The 16703-nt window shown below is 42.1% G+C and overlaps 1 protein-coding gene across 1 annotated transcript in view; it reads left to right on the top strand.

The window, feature by feature from the left end:
- The window catches only part of foxk2a (forkhead box K2a), a 25459-nt gene that overhangs the window by 4765 nt on the left and 3991 nt on the right, over nucleotides 1–16703 (top strand). The window contains exons 2-8 of the mRNA XM_037691723.1: nucleotides 7669–7863; nucleotides 7956–8097; nucleotides 11327–11473; nucleotides 13617–13810; nucleotides 13897–14096; nucleotides 14203–14445; nucleotides 14526–14723. Coding sequence (XP_037547651.1) covers nucleotides 7669–7863; nucleotides 7956–8097; nucleotides 11327–11473; nucleotides 13617–13810; nucleotides 13897–14096; nucleotides 14203–14445; nucleotides 14526–14723 — 1319 coding nt within the window. The remainder of the gene's footprint in view (nucleotides 1–7668; nucleotides 7864–7955; nucleotides 8098–11326; nucleotides 11474–13616; nucleotides 13811–13896; nucleotides 14097–14202; nucleotides 14446–14525; nucleotides 14724–16703) is intronic.

Genomic DNA, 16703 nt, shown 5'->3' with positions numbered 1-16703 from the left:
ACCATCACTGACTGTGGGTGCTTCACACTGGACTTCTGCCATTTTGGTATTTCCTTCTCCCCAGTCTTCCTCCAGACTCTGGCACCTTGATTTACGAATGACATGCAAAATTTGCTTTCATCCGAAAAAAGTACTTTGGACCACTGAGCAACAGTCCAGGGCTGCTTCTCTGTAGCTCAGGTCAGGCGCTTCTGCCGCTGTTTCTGGTTCAAAAGTGGCTTGACCTGGGGAATGCGGCACCTGTAGCCCATTTCCTGCACACGCCTGTGCACGGTGGCTCTGGATGTTTCTGGACAAAAAAGATGTATTAAAAATATCTTCACTTTTATTATTTGCAGATGCACACAAGGTTCATGTTAAAATTGCAAAACATCACACTGTGCTGTAATCTTTGAAACTGCTTTTACAATAAGATACAGACTTGAAAACAATTAGATTAAATTTTGTCCTTAAATTTTAAAGGTTTGTCTTTCATTAAATTTAAAAACATAAATGTATTACTTATTAATCTAAAAAAGTTAAGTCTGGTCCTCTGGACATTCAAAAAACAAAACAAACAAAAAACATTTATTGTTTTTTATTATAAACTGTATTGTTTGTTTTGTGAATGTCCAGAGGACCAGACTTAACTTTTTAGATTTTTCTACCTGAATTATTGAGCATGCATCAGGAAACTTTAATATATTTCAGATTCATTGCACACCAACTGAAATATTTCAGGTTTTTAATTGTTTTAATACTGATGATCATGGCATACAGCTCATGAAAACCGAAAATGCCTGTCCCAAAAAATTAGCATATTTCATCCCACCAATGAAAGACAAGTGCTTTTAATACAAAAAATGCCAACCTTCAAATAATCATGTTCAGTTATGCACTCAATGCGCATTTGGTGAATGTACAAAATTCACAGCACCATCTAATGACCTGGCATGGTAACTACAGCGGATTCGGGAGGGCGGGGGAGATTCCTCGGGATGCATGTAAACACAAAATTCGTCCGTGTCAACATGGATCTTTTCCTCCAACATATGAAAAAACCTACGTTTCCCCCCGTCGTGTCCGTGTAAATAGGGCCTTATACGGTAGTTCAAACCCCCACAACTGTGGCAAGCCGTTTTAACATAAAATCGATTAGTCTAACTATCTGTAGTTACATTCTAGATATCTAAAAATGAGTTTGGACTAGGAACAATTACATTTTGACTATTCAGAATGCTAATTTAAGATATCTGTATTTACATTCTGATTAGTCAGAATAACAATTCAAGATATCTTAAAAGGAATTTTGACTAGTCAAAATGTAATTCAAGATATCTGAAATGACGTCACCTGATTCATCATTTGAAGGGTCAAACAGCCGTAATTACAATTCAAGATATCTCGAACGTAATTATGACTAGTTGGAATGACATTTTTAGATATCTGGAATTAAGAAATTACGTGTAGGCCCCCCGGCTGCCACTTAGCTGTTCAAACAGTTGCCTGCAGAATTTTGGGTGCTAGCTGTTCTGGACAAAATTGTCAGAAAATGCTACAACTTCCGGTGGCTATAGTGTCAACATTAGACAGTGAGGAAAATGGCTCAGTCTCAGCACGGTTGTTTTTGTTCAGTTCCTGGTTGTTCTTGTGGGGCAAGAAAACAACCGTATCTGTCCTACCATGCTTTACTACATTCTCACAGCCTGCTTGAGTTACCATAATTAGGCAGTGTCTTACCTGAGAGAAGGTACCATGTCTGTCTCAAATACTCCAAATAATTTAGCACACTAAATTTGGCTTTATTACGCTGTTCGTATGTTGCAGCTGTAGCTATGGGTTAGCCTACGTCTTTTCTTACCTTGATAGCTGTGGATATTTTAGAACTTTTATCTTTTCAAGTTTATTGGTTCGAGAATTTGCCGCTGTGGTTTCCTCCTCAGCAGCGAAAGGAAAGGTTGGCAAATTAAGCAAAGATGTTGAAAAGAGAGACATTTCTCCTTAGTGCAAAGACTCGCAAGAAAAAAAAAAAACAAGAATTGTGTTTCCAGCTGTCGTGAAAAAGACGTCGCAAAAAGTCTTATTGCAGACTCAATAAATAATCCGTGTTTTTAATTCATGTCGAGCATGAGCTGCTGCGCTAAAAATCGTGTTAAAAACACAAGCTATGTATTGGACTGACCTGACATTACAGACAATAATTTTTCTGCCAAAATGCTTCGTAAATCTGTGATGTTTTGATTAGTCAAAATAATTATTCAAGATATCTTGAACGTCATTCTGATTTGTCAAAATGTTATTTCAAGATATCAAAAATAGAAAAGCCGTCTACATGAAAAAATATTCAAGATATTTTGAATTCATTTTGAGATATCTTAAAATGAATTTTGACTAGTCATAAGTACAGTTCTAGATATCTCTTAAGTTAGTTTTGCCTAGTCGTTATTTGCTATCAAGATATCTGCAATTTAATTTGCACTAGTCAAAACTTTATTTATGATATGCAAAAATACATTTAAGATATCTTGAATATTGACGTAATTTAAGATATCTTTAATTGTAATTATGACTAGTCAGAACTAAAAGCGAGATATCTTGAAAGCAAATAATGACTAGTCAAAATTAACTTGGAGATATCTAGAACTGTATTTTTGACTAGTCAAAATTCATTTTAAGATATCTTGAATTGAAGCCTCCATACAACTCAATGGTAAATCTGACGTCATTTATACTAGTCAGAATGTAATTAGAGATATCTCAAATGTATTTTCACTAGTCAAAATAGAATTAAAGATATCTTAAATAACTAATATGTCTAGTCATAAATCAGTTTCAGATATCTGGAATGTAAGTACGGTGAATCCGATTTTATGTTAAAATGGCTTGCCATACACTTTCCCTGTTCTTTTAATTGAGGAAGCTCTCACACCACCTCTCACTGTTTGTCTCGTACAGCACAGGTAAGAGTTTCGTACCGTAGTTTGTTTCAGGGAAGGAAGCTTCACAGCTGAAGCTGCAGCACCAGGTTTCACACACTCTTCATATTCCACTTTATGACGCTGGTTTACTTTAAATGATGAAAAAAAATTGTTGTGCTTGAACCTTTCGTCGGGACTTGTTTTCGGCATTGTCTACAGATTAGATTTTTCTGCTGTTCATCTGACAAATTAAATCCAAACCATCTCCAAATAACAGAGACATTATTGTTTTTCCTGCCCACCAGTTCTGCAACGTGCTCCCTCTCCTTTTTGTGACTAATGCCCCATTTGCACTGCCCCTAATAAGCCCCAATTCTGGGCAGCCTGCCATGGTAAGAACCCTTTAGCACCAGTACTTTAGCTAGTATTTTTAGCTGATTTGAGGCTGATTCAGGGCCTCTTTTCATCCCTGCTTCTCTGGTGGGACCAAGCGAGCTCAGTCGAGCTGAGTCCAGAACGAAACGTGAATGCAGGACTCTGATTGGTCAGGGGGAGGAGTCACTGGAGCGCAGAAACTTTTCACTGAGCTGCCATTTGCAATTTCTCTGGATGCTTAGGATTTTAACAACAATAATGACAACACCGTGTTTAATTCTGAAGTCCAGGCATTTTTGTGTTTGGTGACCGACGACAAAATTCGAGCGAGCCGTGTCAAAAATAAATAAATGGTGCCGGCTTAATCATAAAATCCTGTTTTCCCTTTGACTTTATTAAATAATCTGTTGATTAAAGTTCTTAGCTGAAAAATCATAAAAAGACAAAATTATTGGATCTCTCGGGAATATTTCCCTCAAACATGTTTAAAGAAGAGACATGGCCTTTGGTTCAACATTATTCTAACCCACAAATGTACAAATCACAAAACAAGTATTACACTTTAAATTAAAGCTTTAAATCAAAGCTAAACTTTAATTCAAAGCTAAAAATAATCTGTTTACAAGAAAAGATTAACCTGTATACAAGAAACAAAAGCACAATGAGCGCAAATACATCAAATCATGAAGAAAAATATAGAATTTTAAATATAGATATCCTGATGCATGCTCAATAATCCAGGTAGAAAAAATTAAAAAAGGTAAGTCTGGTCCTCTGGACATTCAAAAAACAAAACAAACAAACAAAAATGTAGAAACATTTTGTCTTTCATCTGAAAGACTTCTTCAGTCTGAGAAGCTGTATTCAGCTCAGTCTTGTATAAATAGCTATGAACTGAATACAGCACCTCAGACTGAAGAAGTCTTTCGGATGAAAGAAGAAACGTTTCTACTTTTTTTGTTTGTTTTGTTTTTGAATGTCCAGAGGACCAGACTTAACTTTTTTAGATTTAAATATAAATGTTTTTGTAGAATCTGGTTCATCAGATTCAATTCAGTTCAGTTTATTTATACAGTGCCAAGTCACAACAGAAGTCGTCTCAGGGCACTGAACAGAAATATTCATATATAAAATAAGTTAACAGAAACATTCATATATAAAAATAATAATTTAATATTATTTATCTGAGGAGCAGAACTCTCATTAGCAGGACTTGGATTCTGGACACGCCTCCAGAATCGGTCCTAAAGTGCAGGTGCAAATCCAGGCTGAGCTGAGCCAGGCTGAGTAGGGGTGTGCAGGGCTGAGCAGAGTTGGGGCTAGGGCATTAACAGAGTACTCGAGTAATCTACACATCGATTGCTAGAACATCTATCGAGGTTAAAAATGTAAGGTCGAGTGTCCGTAGTGACGTCATATTATGTGACCACTGTATGACTGTAGGGGGCAGTGTTGCACTGTTGCAGGTCACAAAGTATGGTGTAACACCGGGTGCAATCCACCGAACCAGAACCAGCTTCCTCTTGTTTCACAAACAAAGCATGTTCAAAGCTGCACGTTTTACTGAAGCTTTTAGCTCTGAGAGGATCGATCAGCTCTGTGTCTCTCTCCACCGAGGAGCTAACCTCTCAGCTTAACTCTGTTTGCTTAAATATTCTGGACCGTGTTGCTCCCGTTAAAACCAGGAAAACAAAACTTTTATCAGAACCATGGCTTAATGACGTCACTCAAGCCGTTGGACAGCAGTGTAGGAGAGCAGAACGCAGGTGGAGGAAAGACAGGCTGCAGGTTTCTTTTCAAATCCTAAAGGAGAGTTGGCGTCATTATCAGAAGGCAGTTAAAGCCGCCAAATCGAAGTTCTTTTCTGCGATAATTGCCTCAAATTCCCACAACCCCCGAGCCCTTTTTTCCACCCTGAACTCAGTTCTACACCTCAGTGAACCTTCACCTCTAGAAGCCTCAACTGAGCTGTGTGAAAACTTCCTCCATTTCTTTTCTGAAAAAGTTGCAAACATCCGGGCACTCATTTCTCCACCTGCTAATGATCCATCCATCCCATCTCATTGTGTTGCTGTTCTTGACCACTTCGAGCCCATCTCTCTGTCTTCCCTGGAGCAGGTCATGTGCGGCATGAAGCCATCTGGCTCCCCTTTTGACGTTGTCCCCCCTCGACTCCTCAAGGAGCTTCTTCCTGTTCTGGGCCCTCCTGTTCTTGGCATTGTGAACAGCAGCTTAGCCTCAGGTGTGGTGCCAATAACTTTTAAACATGCTGCTGTCCAACCTCTCCTGAAAAAACCTAGCCTTGACCCCTCAGACATGTCCAACTTCCGTCCTGTCTCCAGACTCCCATTTGTCGCTAAACTACTGGAAAAAATAGTGGAGTCCCAGCTGAAATGCTTTCTAGAGGATAATGCCATCTTAGAGCTATTCCAGTCTGGCTTTAAACCTCTCCACAGCACTGAAACTGCTCTACTCAAGGTTTTTAACGACATTCTCCTATTCACAGACGCTGGTGATTCTGTGCTCCTTCTCTTACTGGACCTCACATCTGCCTTTGATACAATCGACCACGAGATCCTCATTGCGAGGTTAGAGCAGTGGGTGGGCATCACTGGGTCAGCCCTAGAATGGTTTAGATCTTACCTCGCTGACAGGTCCTTTTGTGTCTCCATCAAAGATTTTAGTTCAGCCTCGGCAGCGCTTAAATGGGGGGTACCGCAAGGGTCCGTCCTTGGTCCTCTTTTATTTTCTTTATACCTGCTGCCACTAGGTGCTATTTTCAGGAAACATAACATACCTTTTCATTTCTACGTCGACGACTGCCAAATCTACTTCCCCCTCAGACTCAACGGTACTCACTCTATTCAACCGTTACTGGACTGCCTGGCTGACATCAGAGATTGGATGGCTTTAAATTTCTTGAGTTTCAACGAGAAGAAATCTGAAGTTATGCTGTTTCCTCCCAATGACACAATCACCAACCACTGCATCGACCTATCCGTTCTGTCACCGTTAGTGAAACAAAGAGTCACTAATCTAGGAGTGATACTTGGCCCTTCTCTGAAACTCAACAATCATGTAAATGATTGTTAAATCCTGCCTTTTCCAGCTGAGGCGACTGTCTAAGCTGAAGCCCATATTGTCCAAAAATAACCTGGAGACAGTAATTCATGCATTCATTACATCCAGGCTTGACTATTGCAACTCACTCCTTTTTGGTATCAGTCAGACCTCCATAGCTAGACTTCAACTGGTCCAAAATGCAGTAGCCCGGTATTTGACCAGCACAAGCAAAAGAGAGCACATTACACCTGTTTTGGCCTCCCTACACTGGCTTCCGGTTCACCTTCGAATCAAATTCAAAATACTCTTGTATGTCTATAAATCACTAAACAGCTCTGCCCCCTCCTATCTTACTGATCTGCTCCAGCCGTATGTCCCACCACGTTCTCTCAGATCAGCAGACCAGTTGCTCCTAACAGTCCCAGGAACCCGTCTCAAGCGCAGAGGTGACAGGGCCTTCTCTGTAGCAGGCCCAAGACTTTGGAATGAGTTACCTCTGCTCGTTAGACAGGCCCCCCTCACAGTTTTTAAATCTCGCTTAAAAACACACTTTTATTCCCTGGCTTTCAGCACTGTGTGATCTGTGCTGAGTCTGTGTGCATCACACTGTGTTGGTCATGTTGCGGTTGTTGTTGTTATCCATTATTGTTTTTGTTGGTTTCTACTTTTTGGTGTCCTGTTATGTAATCTGTTGCTATGTGCTTGTTCTGTTTGTCCCTGTACAGCACTTTGGTGTGCTTTGTCACTGTTTAAAGTGCTTTATAAATAAATTGGTATGGTATGGTATGGTAAAAAGCAAAAAATATTCATCTCTAAACCTATTTAAAAAATCTATAAACATATTAATCTCTAAAACTAAACTTAATGCGCCCCACAGCTGGCGGTGGTGCGGGGTGGTCGACCCCCCCCCCCCCACACACACACACACTGTTAAGTTTCGTTTTTGACGTGCTGCACGTTTCTTCACGTTTATATATATATCTGTATATTGTCAGAATATAAAGCTAAACTGCTGGCATAGCCCTACAAAACTTTACTGACTTGCACAGGGTGAGGTCAGGGAACAAGGCCAGGCTGATTCTGGCAGATCCTGATCACCCACTCCATGGTGAGTTCAGGCTGCTTCCATCTGGACACAGGTATCTGCAGCCCAGGTGTAGAACAGATTTTAATGTCTCAATGTCATGTCTTGTTTCATGTGTCTGACTGTGAAACTTGTTGCCCCTTGGGGATAATAAAGATTCTTGAACTTGAAGTGGCAAAAGAATGATCTGGCCAGACATCGTTTCAGTCTGTGTTGATCCCAGTTTCTTTTGTTCCTCCCCTCCTGCAGGTGTTGTTTTCGCTTCCCTAGCACAAGTATAAAGATCACGTTCACCGCCCTGTCTACGGACAAAAAAGAGCCAAGGAACGTGCCTGAATCACCGGTCAAGCCCGTCCAGCCCCAGATCTCCCCGCTGACCATTAACATTCCCGACAACATTGCCCACCTCATGAGCCCACTACCGTCACCCACTGGCACCATTAGGTAGGAGCGCTCACATTTGTTGTACTTTTCAATCAGGTTAGTTATTTTTTCTTTGTCCCAACTCAAGAAACGAGTTTTCATTCATTTTATAGTGCTGCGAACTCATGTCCATCAAGTCCACGGGGCGCGGGACTCTCCAGCTACAGGACGAGTCGTGTTCTTGCCTCAGAACTTATCGGAGACAACTCTCAATCAGAAAATGATAAGGAGGCCTCAGGGGAAGACAGCCCAAAGGTGAGAGCAGTGCTTGCCTCCAGCTGGTTGAAAACGTACTGCTGTGTGTTTTAGGGATTCAAAGTGTCAGTTTGTATCCCCCAAGATGAACCTGGAAGAGGTGCAGAGTTCCCACAAAATGGTTCTAGTACAAGTTGTCTTGCACCCTCCATGTACATGAATAGGACTTCAAGGGTTGATTTAGTAGTTCTTATCTTGCTACCTACATTTTTTATACATGTAGGTGTAAATAGTTATTTCATGCTTATAAGAAAAGCTCATGTGACACTGTGGGGAAATGGACAGCACTTAAAGCCCCACAACGCTCGCGTGCAGACTCTGGTCCCAAAAATACAACATGGCTTCTTCCAAAAAGCACTTCCTGCTGGCGTTATTCCAACAAGAGAAGGGGACATTTTGTCTATAACATGTTGATGGTTCAAACATGAGCACATGTAAAAGTTTTGTCAATATGCCACTCTGGGACATACAGGTGTGTCTAAACATGATGACGAGACACAAAGACATCAGCCATGGCCTTAGAGAAGCAACTGTTGTCTGTCGATCTGGGAGGGGTTAAAAATATTTTAAAATCATTTTGAGTTCATCGTTAAAAAGAGTGAACTGTTTTTAACACGTTAGGACAGCTTCTGGTCCAAGGAGTGGATGTTCCAGCAAGGTCAGCTCAAGGTCAAACTGTGCAATGAAAAACACGTACGAGCTCTGCCTCAGACCTGAATGATCAGATTAGAGGTTAAAGTTCATCATAGCACAAATGGCTCATAACAACTGTTAAGCACGGTGGAGGAGGGGCGATGATTTGAGTTTGTTCTGCAGCCACAGGACCTGAGCACCATTAAGTGGACCGCTGACTCCTCTGTAGACCAAAAGTTTCTGGAGCCAAGTGTGAGTCCATCTGTCAACCATAGGACAATCCCATAATGATCATACCAGAAAATGATGCGTTCCTTTCAGTGAGTGTATTTTATTGGACTCTACTTGTGGTTCTTATCACCTGGTGATGTAAAAATGTATTGAGACAGACCTCTGAAGAGGTTCGTCTTTCCTGGCTGGACGTTGCTGTGGAGTTCTTCACTCAGTTTGTCTGACAAAATCGTTTTAGTTTGGATGTAAAGGGCTACATCTCACTTGCATGTTACACATTTAAACACAACAGCGTAGTTCCACCTGCGTGCAGTTGAAGAATCAGACGCTCCACGGCTCAGACTGGCTCCATCTCATCAATAGTTGACGCACCAGACTGCTGCAGCTCGGTAACGCTGTATATCCTCATCAGTAAAAAAACAAACAGGTGTTGTGCATGAGCAGTTTTTTTTTTCAGGGTGTGGGTGTGTGGTGGGTATAATTAAAAAAAAAAAAAAGCCCATGTTGGACCATTGAAGCTCATTTATAAGTTTTGTGGAAAACAAAACTAGATTGACTACTGTAATTTCCCGACTGTAAGCCACGCGCACACATAAGCTGCGGGTGATCATGTTGTATCATGAGATTTGTACAGAAAGATTTTTTTAAACTTTTAATTAAATACGTACCAGTAACCTACAGTAAATGTTCTCTTTCTGAACAGTGCCTGTAACAGCTGGTAAATAAATACAGTCCTACCAGGAAAAGTCATTAAACACTATCTTCATCTTCCTCCTGTGCATGAAAACCACTAAAGTCTTCTTCAGTGTCAGAATTGAACAGCATCAGAAAGTCTTCATCACACATGTCCTCAGCCTCTCTTTCATTGTTGGAAAAAAAAAAAAAAACAGTAGCCCAGTGGTTCCCAACCATGGTCCTTGAGGAACACCGTCCTGCATGTTTAACTTGTTTCCCTGCTTTGATGCACCTGATTTGAATGAATGGGTGATTAACCGGCATCAACAGAACCTGAGGAAGAAAGTAAATCACTGAATCAGGCGTGTTGGAGCAGGAAACAACTGAAACATGCAGGATGGTGTTCCTCAGGGACCAGAGTTGGGAACCACTGCAGTAGCCTGTCAGGAAGTCATTGATCACTATCTTCATATTCCTCCTGCTGCAAGGTTGTTCTTCGCTCTGTGCTTGTTCTCTCCTAAACTCCCCGTTTCATTGGTTCAACTGTGACCTGTTTGGTAATTTCATTGGTCAGATTATTATTATTTTAACTTTTATTTATACAAGTAGTCTCATTAGCTATGTTTACATGGACATAAGTAATCGGATCAAACGGCCGGTCGGAATAAAAACGCGTCATGTAAACACCCCGTTCAGGTTATTTTTTTGTTTATTCAGCGTGATACGAAATAATTTGTAATCAGAATGAAACGGGTGGTTTACGCCGATTCATAACCCGAATGGTGCGCATGTAAACACTTGATCTGTTTGGTTTTATCTGATGGTGAAAAAATGACCTGACTGCGCATGTGTGACTTTGTCATTTCCGCCTGGCTAATGCTAATAATATTAGCATGTCGGGGAAGTAAAACTGGTCGGTGAGTGACAACATTTCTACCAGAAACTTTGAAAGAGCTCAAAATGATCTGTATTACCTGCAGCTCAGTCAGGGAGTGCGGTAACGTCTCCACCATCATTAAAACTTGTCGTGGGTCCATTTTGGGAGTTCTGGTTTGTTTACGTTCATCCCAGAAGTAAACCGGAAGTAGAACTTCTTCTTCTGTGGGTTTTTTAAGGAGAGTTTGCCACTCTGTGCATGCCAGTACTTCTGTTCAGAACAAAGCCCGCTGCATGTAAACGCTCGTCATGAACAGATTGTGCCCATGTAAACAATACATTTAGATTATTTAATCTGAAAACATTTCAATCCGGTCAAATAAATTTGCGCATGTAAACACAGTTGTTGAGTCACAAGGACCCACCCCCCTGAGAGAGACGTGTACTGGGCAGCTCTGTGAGCACCAGTCCATAAATGTCCGCAGCATTGTATAAGCTGCGGGGGTTCAAAGCCTGTGAAAAAAGTAGCAGCTTATAAGCCGCCGTAACCGGACATTACGTTAGTTTATTTAGGAAAAAATAATTGAAAAAATAGTAGTTATAAATTTAAAGAAGTTGTCTAAGGTGGTCATTTTTGTTTGCGTTGTTTCCCTTCAGGAACATTATCAAGTCAGAGGACCTTATAAACGTGCTGATCTCCAGATGTTTTTCCTGTTGTGTTCTGATGTTTTCTATGTTAGAAGTAAAATAAAATGTAATTTTTTTTTCATCATGACTGTAATTTATTTTATTCCGTTTCTTTTTTCTTCCACAGGATGACTCCAAACCTCCGTATTCATACGCACAACTAATAGTCCAAGCAATCACGATGGCTCCAGACAAACAGCTAACACTGAATGGAATATACACCCACATCACCAAGAACTACCCGTACTACAGGACCGCTGACAAAGGCTGGCAGGTCTGCGTCTTCACACGTTGGACATGTTTGAAGGGCATCTTGTTGGTGGTTAAACAGCTGGGCAGACCTACCATAGATGCTAATACAGTTAGCGCACAACGTTCATTTAAATATTAAGACTAAATTCAAAAATCGTATGAAAGGTCTCAGTCCAGCATTGTAGTGAAGACCAGACTCCACCTGTTCAAGGCTTCAGTCTGCAGGCAGGAGTCTGTCGCTGCAACAGAACAGACTCCCAAATCAGCTCACACAATCATTTGCCACCTTTTAAAACTGATAAAATAAAGTTTGAACCTCTTATTTGTTGCTTGACTTGGGAGGAAAAGAGTTTCCAAAACTTTGAGGTGGAAAAAAATTCAGAACCTGAAGGGCCCGACATACTCATCTGAAACCGAACAGTCGACTCACGTGGTTGCAGGACGTTCGTTTCACCTTTCAGAGTCCACGAAACACAGAGCTCCTGGTAGGGCTGGGCGATATGAACCAATATTAATATCTTGATATTTTAAGATAAATGGTGATATATGATATATATCTCAATATTTTTTCTTTCCATAAAGTAATAACAAAAATATATTTCTGAGTCAAAGCTTTGTCCCAATTGTCACACAGGCTCCTTTATAAACAAACAGCTGTAACTGTACAAAATAAATGTATAAAAAAATAAAAGTTTATTTTCCTGCATAACGAAACCAAAAACACAGCTGTGCTCTTAAAACGTAAACGTAACGCATATACAGAGCAAACATAATGAAAGGCTGACTGCTCTTTAAAAATCTGATTGTAATGAACTATTATAATTCAACCTTTATTAACAAAGCTGTTAAAAAGTTCACATTGTTGTTTACTGAGCTCTGTTCTGTTTGGTTATGGCTCGTTTCTTTCTGAATTTCATAGTTCCTATGCTCTTGAATGCACCCTGGCTGTTCCGATGCTAGTGAACGCACCACTGTGTAAACAAAGTTCAGAGTGACTCAGTCAGAGTTTGTTTCTCTCACAACATGGATGGAGCCTTGAGCTTTTGTTTGCTCTTTACTTCTGAGTGCTCAGCTTTATAATTCAAATATAGAGTCTTCAGCTGCAGCAGGGGAGGAGTGGGTTTGTATTCAGTGACACAGGACTGGTGGCGTGAAGGCTCAGACTGGGAGAAAAAAACTGATGGATTTTCACATATAATTATAACTCTAAGACTGTATCGTTTTATATCGATATAGTCTCATTTTACATTGCGTTTGAAATTATCTAGATATTTTAAAAATATCTATGCCCAGCCCAAGCTCCTGGGTAACCACTCCCCCTGCAGTGTATGTCACCCCACAGGTTTCTTCCCACTCCGTCCCTGCATCCAGCAATTATCTTTGACCCGCTTCTTCCTTTTCGGGTTGCCGGTGCAGCCATCACTGTGCCTGGACACCTGGACATGTCTCTAGTCCATCACAGTGATACATGGAGACAAACAACCATTTCCTGTCTTACTCCCTGCGTCCACAAATCATGAAGACAGCGCCACACTTTTCCACAGACACTCCTCCGTGATGTCTCCACGACCTCCATCCAGGGTGTTTTGTCCATTTGACTCATTTAGTGTGTTTGAAGAATCGTGCAGCTGAATGTCCGAGCATATTTCCACATTTGACGCACATGCCCACCAACGTCTGACCAATCACACAAGACTTGGTGCATACGACTGTGAGAAGAAGTTTTTCCCGGGCCGTAGATTGAGAAGGGGCGAAGCTGCTCTCAGAACAAAACAACACTATTTTCGTCACACAGCTGCGACAGTGAGAGCTGATTCCAGCTCTTCTGATGGAGTACGCAGGACCCCTAATGTTTGAGTCCCCAGTTCTCTACAGTCTCTTTAATTCTCCCTTTGTTCACCGGAGGGAACAATCTTTGTAATAAACAATTACAAATATAGCCGTTAAGCTCAAACACTTGTCAGAGTCGGCCCCTCCAGTTGTAGAAGATGATAAGTTAGAAGTTCATGTGCAGATGATGAGTCAGTCTGAAGAGACTCTTGACGAGAGGCCAGCCAGTCTGTGAAAATTCTTGTTTTCTTAAAAATGCAGAATTCTTGACCGGTTAGTCCAGAGTCTCGTCCCGACTTGTGAAATAACGCCGTCTGTCTGTTTGACTCTGTTAGAACTCGATCCGCCACAACCTGTCCCTGAACCGGTACTTCATCAAAGTGGCCCGGTCTCAGGAGGAGCCGGGGAAAGGTTCGTTCTGGAGAATTGATCCGACCTCCGAGGGAAAGCTGGTAGAACAAGCCTTCAGGAAGCGCCGGCCCAGGGGGGTACCGTGCTTCAGAACCCCTGTGGGACCCCTCTCCTCCAGGTGAAGCTGCTGTTCGTGACTCCTGGGCAGGTTTGTGGAAGGTTTCTATGGCAACAACGAGCCCTCTTGTCCTTCTGTTGCTGCAGGAGCGCACCGGCTTCTCCCAGCCACACGGGGGCGCTGTCTGCCCACTCCAGTGGAGTCCAGACTCCAGACAGCCTGTCCAGGGAGAGCTCCCCGGTCCCTATGGAATCAGAACAACCCCCCCCAGCAGCTACTCAGACCCCAGCAGTCCAGCCCAAACTGGCTGTGATCCAGGAGGCCCGCTTTGCACAGAACTCTCCTGGTAAAACCAAACACCTGATGAAGCTGCTAATGTTTTCATGACTTCTTCTCTATAGTGAGTTGTTTTGTGTCTAACTGTCCCCCCCACCACCATTTTCTTCCATCAGCCTCCCCCCTCAGCAGCCAGCCCGTCCTGATCGCTGTGCAACGCCCAATGCCTCAGACCACCATAAAGCCTGTGACCTACACCATGGCAACCACGACAGTTAGCTCTGCCCCCGTCATGCAGACCGTGCACGTTGTCCACCAGATACCAGCTGTCACCATGGCAACCATTGGTGCTCAGTCTACTTCAACAGAGACCCTAGTACCTCAAGAGAACGGCGGAGGAGAGCACCAAGAGTTCAAAGGTCATTCCCCCTGGACGTCCATCAGGCGTCGTGCTGAGAGATCGTCCAGCTTCAAAGTTCTCTTTTCTTTTCTTCCACAGTGAAGGTGGAGCCGCTTCCGTCCATCACACCTGCGTCTTTAGGTGGAGTTAGTCGCATCATCCAGAGCTCCCAGGCTGCTCCGCTCACAACTGTCACCATCCTGCAGCAAGCCCCGCCCCTCGGCCAGCACCAGCTCCCGGTGAAGGCTATCACACAGAACGGGACTCATCTGGTACCCATCAGCACCTCTGGCTCAGGTGACTCACACACACGGAACAAACTGACTCAAACTCAAGTTTGTGTCAACACCTGAAATGCTTCATCCCCTGGTGTCTATCATGCCATCATCAGAGTTCTGAGAAGGAATGGCAGAACTCCATCGTTCTAAAACTTTTTGTAGAAAAAACTGATCTGATTTTCATCATCATCATCTTAGTCTTAAATGTGACTCGTTGCCTCTAAAGGCTCCAGCATCACGTGTTTGGTTTCACTTAGGGCATTAACAGAGTACTCGAGTAATCTACACATCGTTTGCTAGGACATCTATCGAGGTTAAAAATGTAACGTCGAGTAACTGTAGTGACGTCATATTATGTGACCACCATATGAGCATAGGGGGCGATGTTGCACTTTTGCAGGTCACAGAGTATGGTGTAACACCGGGTCCAATCCACCGAACCAGAACCAGCTAACCAGAACCAGTTTCGGTTTAAGTTTCGTTTTTGACGTGCTGCGTATTTTCACGTTTGCAGCTTAATAATAATAGCCAATGGTTTAGTTTTTCCTGTGACTTATTTGCAGTATGATAAATGGTAGGAGCATAATATATGCTCCCAGAGTTTTGTTGTTCTTTTTTTGTTGTAAATAATTACCGTTTTTTGCGGTTTTATTTATTTATTTATTTTGGAAATAATAGATCTTGAGATCTATGACGTCATCAAATACTCTAGTTCTACTCGGGTTTTATTGTTAATGTCGAGTTTAAAAATTATATACTCGTTCAACCCCTACTTTGTAGAGATCTAGTAGAGTGCTGTATGAATGGGTAAATGAGGACACAGATTGTAGTGTAAAGTGCTTTGCGTATCTTGAAATAAGATAGAAAGGCGCTATATAAGTACAGTCCATTTACCATTTGTACAGTCCAATGCGCACCACAGTTGGCGGTGGTGCAGGGTGGTCGAGCCCCCCCACACACACACACACACACACACACACACTGTTTTAAGTTTCGTTTTTGACGTGCTGCATGTTTCTTCACATTTGCAGTTTAATAATAATAACTAATAGTTTAGTTTTTCCTGTGACTCATTTGCAGTATGATAAATGGTAGGAGCATAATATACAGGTCCTTCTCAAAAAATTAGCATATTGTGATAAAGGTCATTATTTTCCATAATGTAATGATAAAAATGAAACTTTCATATATTTCAGATTCATTGCACACCAACTGAAATATTTCAGGTCTTTAGTTGTTTTAATACTGATGATTATGGCATACAGCTCATGAAAACCCAAAATGCCTGTCCCAAAAAATTAGCATATCATGAAAAGGTTCTCTAAACAAGCTATTAACCTAACCATCTGAATCAACGACGTAACTCTAAACACCTGCAAAAGATTCCTGAGGCTTTTAAAATCTCCCAGCCTTGTTCATTACTCAAAACCGCAATCATGGGTAAGACTGCTGACCTGACTGCTGTCCAGAAGGCCATCATTGACACCCTCAAGCAAGAGGGTAAGACACAGAAAGAAATTACTGAACGAATAGGCTGTTCCCAGAGTGCTGTATCAAGGCACCTCAGTGGGAAGTCTGTGGGAAGGGAAAAGTGTGGCAGAAAACGCTGCACAACGAGAAGAGGTGACCGGACCCTGAGGAGGATTGTGGAGAAGGGCCGATTCCAGACCTTGGGGGACCTGCGGAAGCAGTGGACTGAGTCTGGAGTAGAAACATCCAGAACCACCGTGCACAGGCTTGTGCAGGAAATGGGCTACAGGTGCCGCATTCCCCAGGTCAAGCCACTTTTGAACCAGAAACAGCGGCAGAAGCGCCTGACCTGGGCTACAGAGAAGCAGCACAGGACTGTTGCTCAGTGGTCCAAAGTACTTTTTTCGGATGAAAGCAAATTTTGCATGTCATTTGGAAATCAAGGTGCCAGAGTCTGGAGGAAGACTGGGGAGAAGGAAATGCCAAAATGGCAGAAGTCCAGTGTGAAGCACCCACAGTCAGTGATGGT

This window comes from Nematolebias whitei, chromosome 17 (assembly GCF_014905685.2).
Source record: "Nematolebias whitei isolate Nwh7 chromosome 17, NemWhi1, whole genome shotgun sequence".
Lineage (NCBI taxonomy): Eukaryota > Metazoa > Chordata > Actinopteri > Cyprinodontiformes > Rivulidae > Nematolebias > Nematolebias whitei.
This window is presented reverse-complemented; position numbering and strand designations above follow the sequence as displayed.